General features: G+C 42.7%; 1 protein-coding gene across 3 annotated transcripts in view; it reads left to right on the top strand.

Annotated features, from left to right (window-relative positions):
• ZC3H7A (zinc finger CCCH-type containing 7A) overlaps nt 1-9,224 on the top strand; it is a 34,588-nt gene extending 25,364 nt beyond the window's left edge. Inside the window, exons 18-23 of one of the 3 annotated variants that reach the window (XR_004345753.1) lie at nt 651-784; nt 1,196-1,239; nt 3,937-3,980; nt 5,630-5,763; nt 7,348-7,511; nt 8,314-9,224. Coding sequence is in view for 1 of the 3 variants with exons in the window: in XM_032604993.1 (XP_032460884.1) it covers nt 651-784; nt 1,196-1,301; nt 3,872-3,980; nt 5,630-5,763; nt 7,348-7,511; nt 8,314-8,503 (837 nt within the window). In the remaining 2 variants the exon portion in view is untranslated. Of the gene's footprint in view, nt 1-650; nt 785-1,195; nt 1,302-3,871; nt 3,981-5,629; nt 5,764-7,347; nt 7,512-8,313 lie in introns of all 3 variants that reach the window. The other 2 variants (XR_004345752.1, XM_032604993.1) reach the window with 2 other exon arrangements.
• Nucleotides 9,225-13,446: the final 4,222 nt, after the last annotated feature.

Below are 13,446 nucleotides of genomic sequence, written 5' to 3'. Positions count from 1 at the left end.
TGCCATCAGGGAAGCCCCAGTTGAGTAATTCTTAATGTGAAAAAAAAATTCTGAATTTTAGTTGATCATATAAAAGAAAAAAAGGCATCCCATAATACCCACCAAGCATGTAGGATAGGGAATTCCCCGGAGGTCCAGTGGTTAGGACTCTGTGCTTCCACTGCAGGGGGCACGGTTTCGATCCCTGGTTGGGGAACTAAGATCCTGCAGGCCGAGTGGCATGGCCAATAAAAGACCGTAGGATACAGTTTTCTTATTCAGCTTAATTGGCGAAACAGTTGGGGTCTCTCGCTGTGGGGATCCTTGGAATAAGGAAGGTGGATTGTGTTTGTAGTTTTGCTTACCGCCCAGCCAAACTGCTTTACCCAACTACCCTCCTTCCCCTCCCTGCCAAAAATCCTAGTCATTAACTCCAAAGCTGACTTTCATAAATTGAGGTTTGGCATCTGTAATCTGCTTTTATCATATTCTCTTGCATTTGGGTGGAGAACTGGAGATTTTAGGTATCAGATCATATATATATAGTGGTCAAATCATCAAACCGGACAAAAACGGAAATTGTATGCTATTATGAAAAAAAATGCATGGTGATTGTGTTCTTAGAAAACTGGTTTTCTGTTAAATTAAAACTAATCTTTTAATTATTTAAGGTACTTGGCAATCAAATAATGCCTGGATCCCTTAACATGAAGATAAAATTTGTATGTGCTCAGTGTCTGAGAAATGGTCAAGTCATTGAACCAGACAAAAACAGAAAATATTGTAGTGCAAAAGCAAGGCATTCGTAAGTAGTGTGTGTGTGGAAATAGTGCCTGATCCTAATGATCTGTTTCATGGGTGTAAAATCATGCATATAAGAAAAAAGATTAAGACTTTGAAGAGAGCAAAGGAAAGTAGACAATTTAGGAATAATTGCAAAGCAAAAGGGAAGAGATTTTTAGAATTTAGTAGCTAAGAATTCTGCACACAGTTCAAGTGTTTTGCCTGTATTTCATCATTTCCGAGTTTAGGATTCGTAGGGAATGTTTGTTTATAATTATCGACAGGAAATGAAATGACAGAATCATAAGGCATTCCTTTTAGAAGGGTTGAGGAAAAAAATCTCTGGTCCTTTAGGTACAAACTTTGTACCTGCCCCTTTATATTATGCCTTTGCCAGTGTGTTTTTGTTTTTTCTGAACTCCATTTTTCTTAGGTGGACCAAAGATCGTCGTGCGATGAGAGTGATGTCTATTGAACGTAAGAAGTGGATGAACATCCGTCCTCTCCCCACAAAGAAACAAATGCCTTTACAGTTTGATGTACATACGTAATTTTTAAGCCACTTTTTTTTTTATTAGGCATTTCAAATCATTAGAAAGTAGTAGTAATTCAGATGGAAACTGGTACCCTTTAAATAATGCTCATCATGTTAATGAAATCGAAGTGGTCCTTTCGTTTTCCTTCCCCTTTTGACTATGTGGTTCTGGGACAGTCTTTAGATTGATTGGAATCGTATGAGTTACTGAGGAAAAGTAAGTAGACAATGAACTAGAGAAAAGTGATGGTCATGGCTCAGCTTATTTTCCAGATGAATTACTTTGGGAGCAAATGGGAGAGAATTTCATTTAAATTTGATTCCTCAACTTTGCTGTCAAACCCAGGGCCTTCCGTATTATTATGGATGCTGTTGATGAGTTATTTTTATCACGCCTGTTTCTTTCACTGAAGCAATGGATGCTCACTAAAGGATGCCCAACATTATAGGATTTTCTTGAAGTAACCCAAAGGAAAAACGCTCCATGTTAGAGCAATATGTTCCTCAAAAGCCCTTAGAATGAAAACACCAGACCAACTTAATGTGTGGGTAGCATTTCACTCACTAGGTAGCACGTTTCAACTTGGTCCCCCTGGTGCCTTACGTGGTCTTAAAGATGATTGTCTGGGCAGAGCCCTGGAGCTGGCCCAACTTGCCTCTTCACAAGAGAGAGGGTCTGGAGGGATTTCACTGTGCAAGGGACACTTGGAGCTGACAGGGCGGAAATTTTCTGCCGCAGCGGAGGAAGTATGGAGAGAGCCTTTTGCCCAGAGAAGCGGTGCAGGTGGATTGCAGAATCCCCATGTAATGAGGCTCCCTCTCCCAATTGCCAGAGAGTTGAGGAAGAGGAGGGTTAATTTCCCATCACCCAGGGTACCTTGCTTTTTGTAAAACTTATACAAGTTATAAGGACAGTCTTTGAAGGAGGTGGTGTGTTTGTGTTTATCCACAGTGGTTTCAGCCCCAGATTTGGGTGATTTAATCCGTGGGTTATGTGGGAGGGGAGGAAGGTTTATTGGAACCATTGATATCTTGTGCTTCAAAAGATAGTGGAGATTATGGGCGTATTCCTCAAAACTTTGCTAAGACGACTGGGAACAATTCTAGCTCATGAGGCAGCTGCCTAGGACCACTGATTATTCTCTTATCTTGTACATGGTGTTCTACCTTGCAATGTTACAGGAGCTTATTTCCTCTTTTTCCTACCATACTAGGTATTGCTAAGGGATCCTTTTTCTAAAAGAAGAAATAGTACTCTGTGTTTGTATGTGCGTAGACAGTGTGGTGAGGTGGAGAGAGCATGTGCTTCAGAGTCTGCCCAAAGGGCAAGTTACTCAGCCTCAGTTTGCTCATCTGTAAATGAGAATAATTGCATCCTAGGGAAGATACAGGAGATGGTGTTGTGTAAAAACCCAGCACAGAGCGGCCTTCTCCTTTATTTCCTCTTCTCCCTGCTCCTTATCGTTGAGTTTTGAAAGACGATGGTAAATGTCTACCTAGTAATACCTAAGTACTTATTGGGGATTGACTGGGAAAAGAATATAATACAGTCTATCACAAGAATGTTTTGTTGACTATTGACTTCATGCAGAAAATTGTAAGGGTTGCAGGGGTGGGGGTCCCTGACGTTGGTCCGAGGGAGGAAAGGAGCAGTGTTAAGTGTTGACTGCTTCTTGACTTTTAGTAAAAGTCAATGCTAAGCATCTACTATTACGTAAACTAATAGATAGGGCCAACTCCTGTTGAAACACGGATAAATTAAAATAGGCTAACAATTAATTGTACTAGGATTTATGCTCTATAAAGACAAGTACATTGATGATACCTAAGACTGAGCTCTTGGTGACGGCGGTTTTCCTAGTTCTTAATAGTCACGGGTCTTAGGAGTCTGTGTTCTGCTGATTGCTCTCACTTTATTTTCCTACCAGTACACTGTATTTACTCTGTAAAGTAAAAATGCAAATAACCAGAAGAGGTATTATTTGAACGCTGTATAACTGGATGGCCTGGTTAGTGGAATAATTGTCTTTGAACAACGCATAGCTAGTGAACGATGGCCAGGATTAGCTGCCAGTATTGGTGATAAGTAGATGTCCGAGAGATTTTTTCTGACACTGTTTAGTACCTTTGGAGGAGTCTGCAGTTTCTTTATCGCTTCCCAAGCGCTGACAGGGAGGCATCCTGGGTGTCAGGTAGGGGAGAGTAGGATCCTTCAGACTGAGGGGGCCAGAGACTTGCACTGCAGAGATAAAATGTTCTGCTGTGTTAAAAGCAGATGCTCTGAATCAGTGAGTTTGTTGACACTTCCTTGTAAGAAAATGTTCCATATTCCAGTTTCATACTTAACTTTCTTTTGGAAATTTTCTTTTGAAAAGTTTTGAGACAGAAAGCTTAATATCATCTCATGTATTGGGGGCTTATAGTCAATTTGAATAGAAGCAAATTAATCTCCTTTTAAAATTATGTTCTCGGCATCAGTATGGATAATAATATTTATTTTGCTTAAATGTAAAAAGTAGGCAGTTTTACTAAGTGTACTCTGTCTTAAAGCATGTTCCTGTTTTTCTAATACAGCTGTGCAATCATATTGCTTCTGGGAAAAAATGTCAGTATGTTGGAAACTGTTCCTTTGCTCACAGTCCTGAGGAACGAGAAGTGTGGACCTACATGAAAGAGAACGGGAGTAAGTTGATTAACCGTGGCCTCGACACCCGTGAAATCTAGCTTGCCTGAAAGTCTCTTTCCTCTCTGTACATATGCCAACTTACTGTGCACACAGAAAGCAGTCTGCGTTCTAAACCATTATACCATTTTATCAGTGAAGCAGAGTCTGACCTCCGATCATGTTTGCTTAGGTCAGATTCAGATACAAATACATAGGTCAGCATCCTCTGATGTCACAGGCGTGACTCATGGTCTGGGGAAGTTCAGTCCTTCCGTGAGCTCCTTTTGTGAACTGTCACCCCTGAATTAATCAGGTTATAATTGGAGGTCTCTTCAAGGAGCCCTTACTGGTAGAACAGGCCCAGATTCAAAGGCCCGAGGAGAGAATGTTTGTCTTAGTCAAACGTCAGGTTTATTGTGAGAGCCTTTGAGAGGAGCCTCAGACAAACTTTAACTTCCAGCCAGAAAAGGTTTTGCTACCAGGATTATTGTTCTTCAGTCTTAAGTAAACTGATGGAAATTTACCGACTGCTTAAGATCTGTGATCTCTGGATTACAAGAAGCCATCTGATTTAAGCATGTCACCTATCGTATTTCAACCATGTAAAAATGCAGTGACTTGTGTGGACAGGACTCCTTCTTGCTTGGAGTGGGGACATAGACTTGGGCCTTACTGAAGGTGTCCTTGCAAATCAGGGCTCTTGCAGTGATTCCTGCTACCACTGGTCTGAAGGAAGAAGAATTTCCTAGTTTACCTCTAATCTTAGAAACACTTAGGCAGGCAGTAAAGCCGAGTTTTGACCAGATCCTCATTACCAGATTTTTTTTTAAACTCAGTGGCTCTCAACTGGGGATGGATTTTGCCACACACACACCTCTCTCCCCTTGGGGACACTTGGCAACGTCTGGACATTGTCATGACTTGTAGGGCTGTGCTACTGGCAGCTAGTGGGTAGAGGCTAAGGGTGTTGTTAAACATCCTACACGCACAAGGTTGCCACCGACAGCGAAGAGTTTTCTGGATCAGAACGTTGGCGGTGCTGAGGTTGAGAAACCGTGGTTTTATCGCTTGACGGTAATGCCAGCTACACTTGTTCCAGTAGCTTGCAGCCACTGCCCAGCACCTGGTCATGGCTGTGTTGTTGTAAGTTGCACCCCAGCATGTCGGTCTTCTGGGACTGTGGCTCAACTGACAGGCTCCCATCAGGGTCAGAATCTCGGTCCTTAACAGTAGGTTTCTCAGTAGACAGTGAGGAGCTGTGTAAGTAGCCTGTGTGGTTACAGCAGCAGTAGCAAGTGTTTAACGTGGGGCATCGTGAAGCCGTGCCGAGGCTTTCCTTTTCAGCAATGCCCTTGAAATGGTTTCTGAATTTTAAACACCCCCATAGTGTCTTGCAAATGCAAGGGGGAGTTAATCTTGAAAACTAACTATTAACAAAATAAAAGAAAATTAACTTTTGTGGTCTTACAGTCCTGAACTTGGTTCTTACCCCTGAGAGTCTGGAAATGGACTGTCTCTCCGTGTCTAAATACGATCAGTTTCCATTGAGACCTCTCAAGTTTCTTTTGAAAATTGCACCGACTGATACCGAAAGAGTGTGTGTTCTTGTGTGTATTTAAATGGCGTATTTAAATATTTGCTGCTGAAAGGAGTTCATTTTTCTTTAGTACAAGATATGGAGCAGTTTTATGAACTCTGGCTAAAGAGCCAAAAAGACGAGAAAAGCGATGATGTAGCCAGTCAGTCAAACAAAGAAAATGGAAAACAAATTCACATGCCGACCGATTACGCGGAAGTCACTGTAAGTACCCAAGGTTGGTGCCCCTCACCTTTGCTTCCAGGCCTTTCTTTTCTTTCCCACCTTCTCCAAAATCTGGCTCCCTCGCCCCCGCTCTGCCCTCCCCCTTATCTCCATCTTCTCTCCGTGCTGGCTCTCCACTGTTTTTAAGTCTCTTCATCCTAAAAATGGCTTTCCTGGATCTTCTTTCCAACTCTGGAGCCAGGAAATTGTGAGTCTGAGTCCTGCTTCCCTCTCCTTACTAGCCTGTGACACTGGGCAGGTTACTGAACGTCTCTGAGGGGGCTGCTTGTGTTGGAGCCACGAAGTGTGATGAGCCTGCGGGTTTATCCCAGTGCTGGGCCACGGAAAGTGCTCAGGAAATGTGGGATCCCCCCTCCCCCAAGTCCTCTTGTTCTCTTATCACCGTCCTGCAGTCTGGCCTCTGCCTTTGGGTTCTACAGAGACATTTAGTCACCTGTGGTCTTTTACTGTTTTGTCTGTCTTTTAAATGTTTCAAAACAGTGAAGGGGGTAGTATAATGACTGTCTTGAGCCCACCATCCCAGGTGAACCGACGTTAGTTTGTTGTGTTTGCTTCTGTAAAGTAAATAAAATGTCACAGATAAAGTTGGAACCCCGGTTGTCCCCCTTTCCCAGAGGGACCAGATCCAGTGTATATTTTCCAGGCCATGTTTACACATCTTGGACTGTTTATTCCTAACCTATTGCTCTGCCTGCCATGTTGTTTTTAAACTAACAGGCGTATGCGTTACTCGGCTCCTTGTTTCTTGTTTTGTTTTTTGTCCCCTCTCCGTACTGAGTCATTCAGATGCGGCTCATGGACACGTCTTTGTGCATGATACGCCCTGTGAACTCTGCTTTCTCTGCCAAGGCTCAGCACTGATCCCCTCACCACCTTTTCTTAAGTACTACCAGGGTTTCAGAGCCAGGGTCACCCCAACTTGCTGGGTCATGAGGTTGACCCGTCTCTGCGAACCTGTCCTTACCCAGCGTTACAGGGCATTTGGGAAATAGTCAGTACTACTCAAACACTGCATGCTTGCATATGTGGAAGCACAGGGTTCCTAATGTGTGGGTCTCTGCCCCCAGGGTGGTGTCTTCCCAGCACGTGTACTTCCCTGGCCCCTGGCACAAGTCCTGGCCCATAGTAGGGGCTCAGTTCACGTGCAAGGATCGAGTTGCTCATCCTTCTGCAGTGGGCGAGTCCCGGGTTTTCACATCCTCTCTGCTTTCCCTCGTGGTATTAATCCTCCCCGGAATCCTTGTTTGAACCTGGCCCCTTGTCCTGCCGACAGACTCCCTTGTTTGCACACCAGCTCCTTGCCAGAGACTGCCTGGACCCCTGGCCCAGTCCATCGCCCCCTGCTCTCTGCTTCCTGTGTGCTGGCCGTCTCCTTGGTCCTGCTTTTGACTTTGAGTTTTATGTTCTCACCCAGCTTCCCCCACTGGACGGGCTCCCCAAGAGTAGAGTCTGGGTCTTAGGTGGGGTCGTTTCTAGTTGTTCTGGTGCCTGAACACATGTGACCCGTCAGGGGCCACACAGACAGCAGCCACTGACGGGATGCGTGTCTTCCGTGCACTCTAGGTGGACTTCCACTGCTGGATGTGTGGGAAGAACTGTAACAGTGAGAAGCAGTGGCAGGGCCACATCTCCTCAGAGAAGCACAAGGAGAAGGTTTTCCACACTGAAGATGACCAGTACTGCTGGCAGCACCGCTTTCCAACAGGATATTTTAGTATTTGCGATAGGTACGTGGGTCTCTTCAGTTTCCCACATGAAAACTGCTGACCTTGTGAGTAGACAGAGTATCTGGGTGATAAAATCTTCTAATCCTGGATGCTTGGATTTGAGCTCAAAGTTTAGTTGCTCCTTGAACATTTCTTCACTCTTCTGCGTTACATGAAAAGATTCACTAGTCTGCCGGTACTGGTGTGAAAGTCTTAAAGATAACCAAATAGGGAAATAAGTTCATTCAGGCTTGCCCAAACGATCTCTGAGATGGCAGTGGAGATTCTCTGACCCTTCACAATAATCTTTCTCGTAGTAGATGTTCATCAGTTTTGAAACTGCCTTTGAATTATATTCCAAGTATAAATCTGGAACTTTCTCAAGTCAAAGGAAAATATTAGTATTTTAAGTTTACTTAGAAAATTTTTCAGTGAAAAGCTAGATCATTTTGAATTGCTCCTCATTTTGTTGTCGCTGTTTCTATTTGACTTCCAAACTTAGATCCATGTGATACAGAGAATTATTGAAGATATTTTTTACTTCCTGCCCCTTCTGATTTCTTTCCACTGCATCAAGGAGCATAGTCTTTTGTCGCCAGCAATCTGTATTTTTCATTAAATAGTACATTTAAATAGTTTAAAGTACTAATTATTGTAGATGTCAAGGCAATAAAATATTCATTTTTCTAGGATTAAGATTTCGAGCTAAAAGTTTAATGCAAACCATAAAGGTAGTGAAGAGCACATTTTAAAGATTTTTATAAACAACTGGTGGACGCTTACCAAGCTGGTGGACGCTTACCAAGCTGACTTGTCCTAACAGGTATATGAATGGTACCTGCACGGAAGGAAGCAGCTGTAAATTTGCACATGGCAATGCTGAACTTCATGAATGGGAAGAGAGAAGAGATGCCCTAAAGATGAAGCTCAACAAAGCACGAAAAGATCACTTAATTGCCCCCAATGATAATGACTTTGGAAAATATAGTTTTTTGTTTAAAGATTTAAACTAATATGTTGGCTTTTATGTATGTTACCTAATCAGAGCATTGACCAGAAAAATTGAAAGTGTTGTAAGGCACGTAGCAGAGGAGCTGCAGATTTTCTGCTTGTATTGGCGTCTCTCGTCCCTCCTGAGCAGCAACCCACAGTAGGTAGGAAAACGGGCTGTTTGACAGGTCTGGCCAGGCTCTCACGGCATCAAATGGCAAAGTGACCGCTACTGGTTGCCATCTGTTGAACAGACTTCTGGATGAATTGTGTTGGGGAAGAGGATAAGGTTATGTTGAGGATGACTTCTTGAGTTGGTCCTTCAGATAAGAATCACGATGGTGAGAGAGAAACACTGTACTAGGATCAGAACACATGATGGATGAAGTTCTTCACATGTTTTAAGAGGAATAAATTTGTCTAATATAAAAGTTTGCTACTTATCTGTATGTAGGTTGCTAAAAAGGATTTTCTTAACTCAGATTTTAAGCCAAATAACCATTTAACACTAGTATATGTTAAATGGGGTATTTTTCTGTATTTGTATGTTTCACTATAATAAGGGAATTGAGGATAATGTGCATTGAGAATATTTTGAAAAATAATCCGTTGACTCAAATTTTATTTCTTGGTCTTTTGCTGTTTAAGTGATGATTTTGAAAGATTAAACTTGTACTGTTGGTATTGTGTAGTGTATGGACCAATACTGCCCGTAATAAAGATTTTATATATAGATGTCTTTCATTTTTTTGGTGTGGTCCTTGCCAGTTCCTTAAAGACTTGTTAAAACTGGGTACTAAAATCACAAGGTTAGTTTTTTGTTTGTTTGTTTTTTTTGGCCGCACCGCTCGGCTTGCGGGATGCCAGTTCCCCGACGACCAGGGATCGAACCTGGGCCCTCAGCAGTGAAAGCGTGGACTCCTACGCACTGGACTGCCAGGGAATTCCCTAGATTTTTTAAAAAAACACTTTCATTTAAGCAATTAATGACATAAGGCAAATTAGAGAGACATGGCCACAACTTTCACTCTGTCCCGCTCTCCTCCGATTCAGGTTGCTAAGAGGCTTCTCTTACTGACTGACATGCTAACCCCTCTGGGGGCTCTTCTGTGTCTCATTCAGATGAATGCCCAGCAGGGGGACACACGGTCAGCTAAGACGTGGGCTGTGGTATTCCACAGACACGACTGTTTAGCACAGCGCCTTCTATAGGGCCATTTTGGTTGTTGAAAGACCACTGAAGGTGTGGTCAGGACGGGCTGGCAGAGACAAGGAAAGGGCTGAGCTGTCCTGAGACCCAGATCTACTCCTGACCTGGCGAGCTAGGGAGAAGAGTCACTGTCAGGGTTTGGGGGCCGCCACCTCATGAGGACACTGCCAGTGCAGAGTCCCTGTTGGGGGTGGGAGTCAGAAGGAAGGGCTGATGGACTCGAAAGTCACTTCTTCATGACAACCTTGAGTCAGTGGGGTTTGGGGCAAACAGAAAAGGGTCTTTGTTCAGTGCGAGTCCAGCCGGGGTCGGGGGAGCATGGCTGCAAGTAGAGAGATGAGAGAGAAGCAGTGCCTTCAGCAGAACCAGAGGCTGCAGAGTGAAAGGCAAGCCCAGGGGACTCCTTGAAGACCACAGGAGACTGGGTTCCTTCCATGAATGGAAGCCAGTTAGAACCAGTTTTATTTGGCAGGTGCGTTAGCAGTGTATCTTATTTGCCAAATAAGTAATCTGTTTCTGTAGAGCAGACTGGCAGTGTTATCATTCTGCTGGGTCTCCCTAGTCTGATAGCCTTTATGATGTTTTTCTTCTCCATCCTTCCAAACTCCTTTTATCCTTTTTTTCCAGGGAGAATAGATGTTAAAAAGCTGTCTCTGGTGCTCTGTTTTAGCTTGCAGTTTAACAAGTTGGTTGTCTTAACCTTTGGAATCTAGGCTAGAAACTTAAAGTTTGACCGGTCAAGACGAGAATTGTTTGTTTTCCACACCCACATCCCCACCTCAGATTCTCTGTGCCTGGGCTTTCTTGTAGTTCTCTGTGCTCTGAACTATCCTTTCAGTAAATTTCATTTCTGCCTAAATCATCCAGTTTTTTGCCTCATTTCGGCTAAGAACCCCCCTGGCCACAGCCTTGGTCTCAGCATCAGGAAGTCAATGCTAATTATTCCACGGTGAAGTCACACCTCCACCCTAGAAGCGAAGAGGAGAACGAGGTGGGGGGGGGGGGACGGGCAAGAAAAAAAAAAGTATGAAAGAGCAAAACCCGAATATTAACAGCAGACAAAACTAGTAACTGGCATGTCTACTTGGACATGTTTATCTCCGTATCTCCTCCAGGGTGGACTTTTCTCAACATTTAACAAATTGAGATACAATTTTTATAACAAAAGTTTTACCATTTTAAAGTACAAATCCATGGTTTTAGTAGATTCCAAATGTGCTATAATCACCACAATGAATTTTAGAGTATTTCATTACCTGAAACCAAACCAAACCAAACCCACACCCTAGTCTACCCACTCCCCTTGCTTTTCAAGCTGTAGGCAACTGCTCAACTGCATTGAGCCACAACTAATGAGCCCACGTGCCACAACTACTGAAGCCCGTGCGCCTAGAGCACTGCTCCACAAGAGAAGCCACCGCAATAAGAAGCCCGCGCACCACAAGGAAGAGTAGCCCCTGCTCGCCACAACTAGAGAAAGCCCACACGCAGCAACAAAGACCCAACGCAACCAAAAAATAAAACTAAAAAAAAAAAAAAAAAGCATTAGATGTTTTATACATATATATGCTATATATATGTATATATACGTACAATGGAATATTAGCCATAAAAAAATGAAATATTGCCATTTGCAGCAACATGGATGGGCCACAGGATATTATGCTTAGAGAACTAAGTCAGAGAAAGATAGATACTATATAATATCCATTCTATGTGGAACCTAAAAATATAATACAAATGAATCTATATACAAAACAGAAACAGACACAGAAAACAAACTTACGGTTACCAAAGGAGAGAGGGAGGGAGGGAACAATGGGATCAACAGATACAAACTACTATACATAAAATAGATAAGCAACAAGGATTTACTATACCTTGTATATAGCACAGGGAATTACCCAATATCTTGTAATAACCTATAATGGAACATAATCCGCAAAAAAACACTATGCTGTACACCTGAAACTAACACAATACTGTAAATCAACTGTACTTCAACTTCTAAAAAATTTAGTTGAAACTACAGAATGTAAAATACGGGTTTTCTTGTGTAAGAAATACTGACAGAATACCAAACCAGAGACTCAGATTTAAGGAAACTGGTGAGTGACTTCCCTGGTGGCGCAGTGGTTAAGAATCCACCTGCCAATGCAGAGGACATGGGTTCGAGCCCTGGTCCGCAAAGATCCCACATGCCACAGAGCAACTAAGCCCGTGTACCACAACTACTGAGCCTGCGCTCTAGAGCCCGTGCTCCACAAGAAGAGAAGCCACCACAATGAGAAACCCGCACACCACAATGAAGGGTAGTCCCCGCTCGCCGCAACTAGAGAAAGCCCACACACGGCAACAAAGATCCAACGCAGCCAAAATAAATAAATAAATAAATTTATATATCTAAAAAAAGGAAACTGCTGAAAGGACAAAGTAGAATAAAATATTTGAAGCAAGTGATACTGAGTTACCATAGTAACTCACTTTTTTTTTTTTTTTTGCGGTACGCGGACCTCTCACTGTTGTGGCCTCTCCCGTTGCGGAGCACAGGCTCCAGACGCGCAGGCTCAGCGGCCATGGCTCACGGGCTCAGCCGCTCTGCGGCATGTGGGATCTTCCCGGACCAGGCCACGAACCCGTGTCCTCTGCATCTGGCAGGCGGACTCTCAACCAGTGCGCCACCAGGGAAGCCCAGTAACTCACTTTTAAAAATAACCAAATTTGGCTTAGACACAATAGTAATGAGACAGTTAAAAAGACAGAATTACAAAATTTGGGGCAGGGGAAAAATGATTATTAGCACACGAAAGGAAAAAAAAGAACTCTGATTAAGAAAAAAAAAGTTAACAAGCATTATTTCTCTCCGATTCTAAGAAAAGGATTAATACCTGGGAGAAATATATGTAATCTTCCCCCTGCCCCCTACTCAAATGCCACCACCTTGATCATGGTATAAAAAGTGGTGGCCATGAAAGCTCAGATATTGGTTGATGTGGACTTGTTAGGGCTGACATAGCCTTGAAGAGCAGTGCAGCCTGACCCAGATGGCCTGGTGTAATCCGAAATGAATTTATCGTTGTTTCAGGAGAACACCTAAGGCCAGAGCAGCAGCAAGATGTCTAGAAAGAGAATAGTAAAGGAGACATCCTTTTATTGATCCAGGGTGGTTTCCTGGCCTGTAAGACACCGCCCTGCATTGCCATAAGATATTGTGGGTCTCATGAGATAACCCACAGGCAGCAAAAGTACTTTGAACCTTATAAAGGCCTGTGCAAACGACAGGTGTCTTATGGAAGAGTAGTATGGATTCTGTTCTAGCAAGCTACAGTGAATGGGTACTGGTGACTTCGGACCATATTTGTTTTTGTTAGTAATATACTATGTAACTCAAATCTACACAAAGAAATCAAGAGAACTAGAAACGGTAAATAAGGTTAATATTATTTTAAAAACTAGAAATACATTTTTTCTCTTCTAGCTTCTTCCAATAAGATTATATAAAACAATAATGTAACACTATATTATTCAGTTTGTAGTAGATTAAAAAAAGAGTAATAATAGCATAAAAAAGGGAGGAGGAAACGGAGCTGTACTGGAGCAGTTTCCCTATCTTACTGAAATTAAGTTAGTATAAATCTAAAGTAACTAAAAAAAAAGTTTTATATCATTAAAGGAATTAATAATGTTTTAGAAAAGATCCACTTAATACAAAAGAAGGAAGTAAAGAACAAAGAGATGTAGAAACCAAAGAGCAAA

The sequence above is a fragment of the Phocoena sinus genome, chromosome 15 (genome assembly GCF_008692025.1).
Source record: "Phocoena sinus isolate mPhoSin1 chromosome 15, mPhoSin1.pri, whole genome shotgun sequence".
Lineage (NCBI taxonomy): Eukaryota > Metazoa > Chordata > Mammalia > Artiodactyla > Phocoenidae > Phocoena > Phocoena sinus.
The sequence above is the reverse complement of the archived record's forward strand: the minus strand, read 5'-3'. Positions and strand labels throughout refer to the sequence as shown.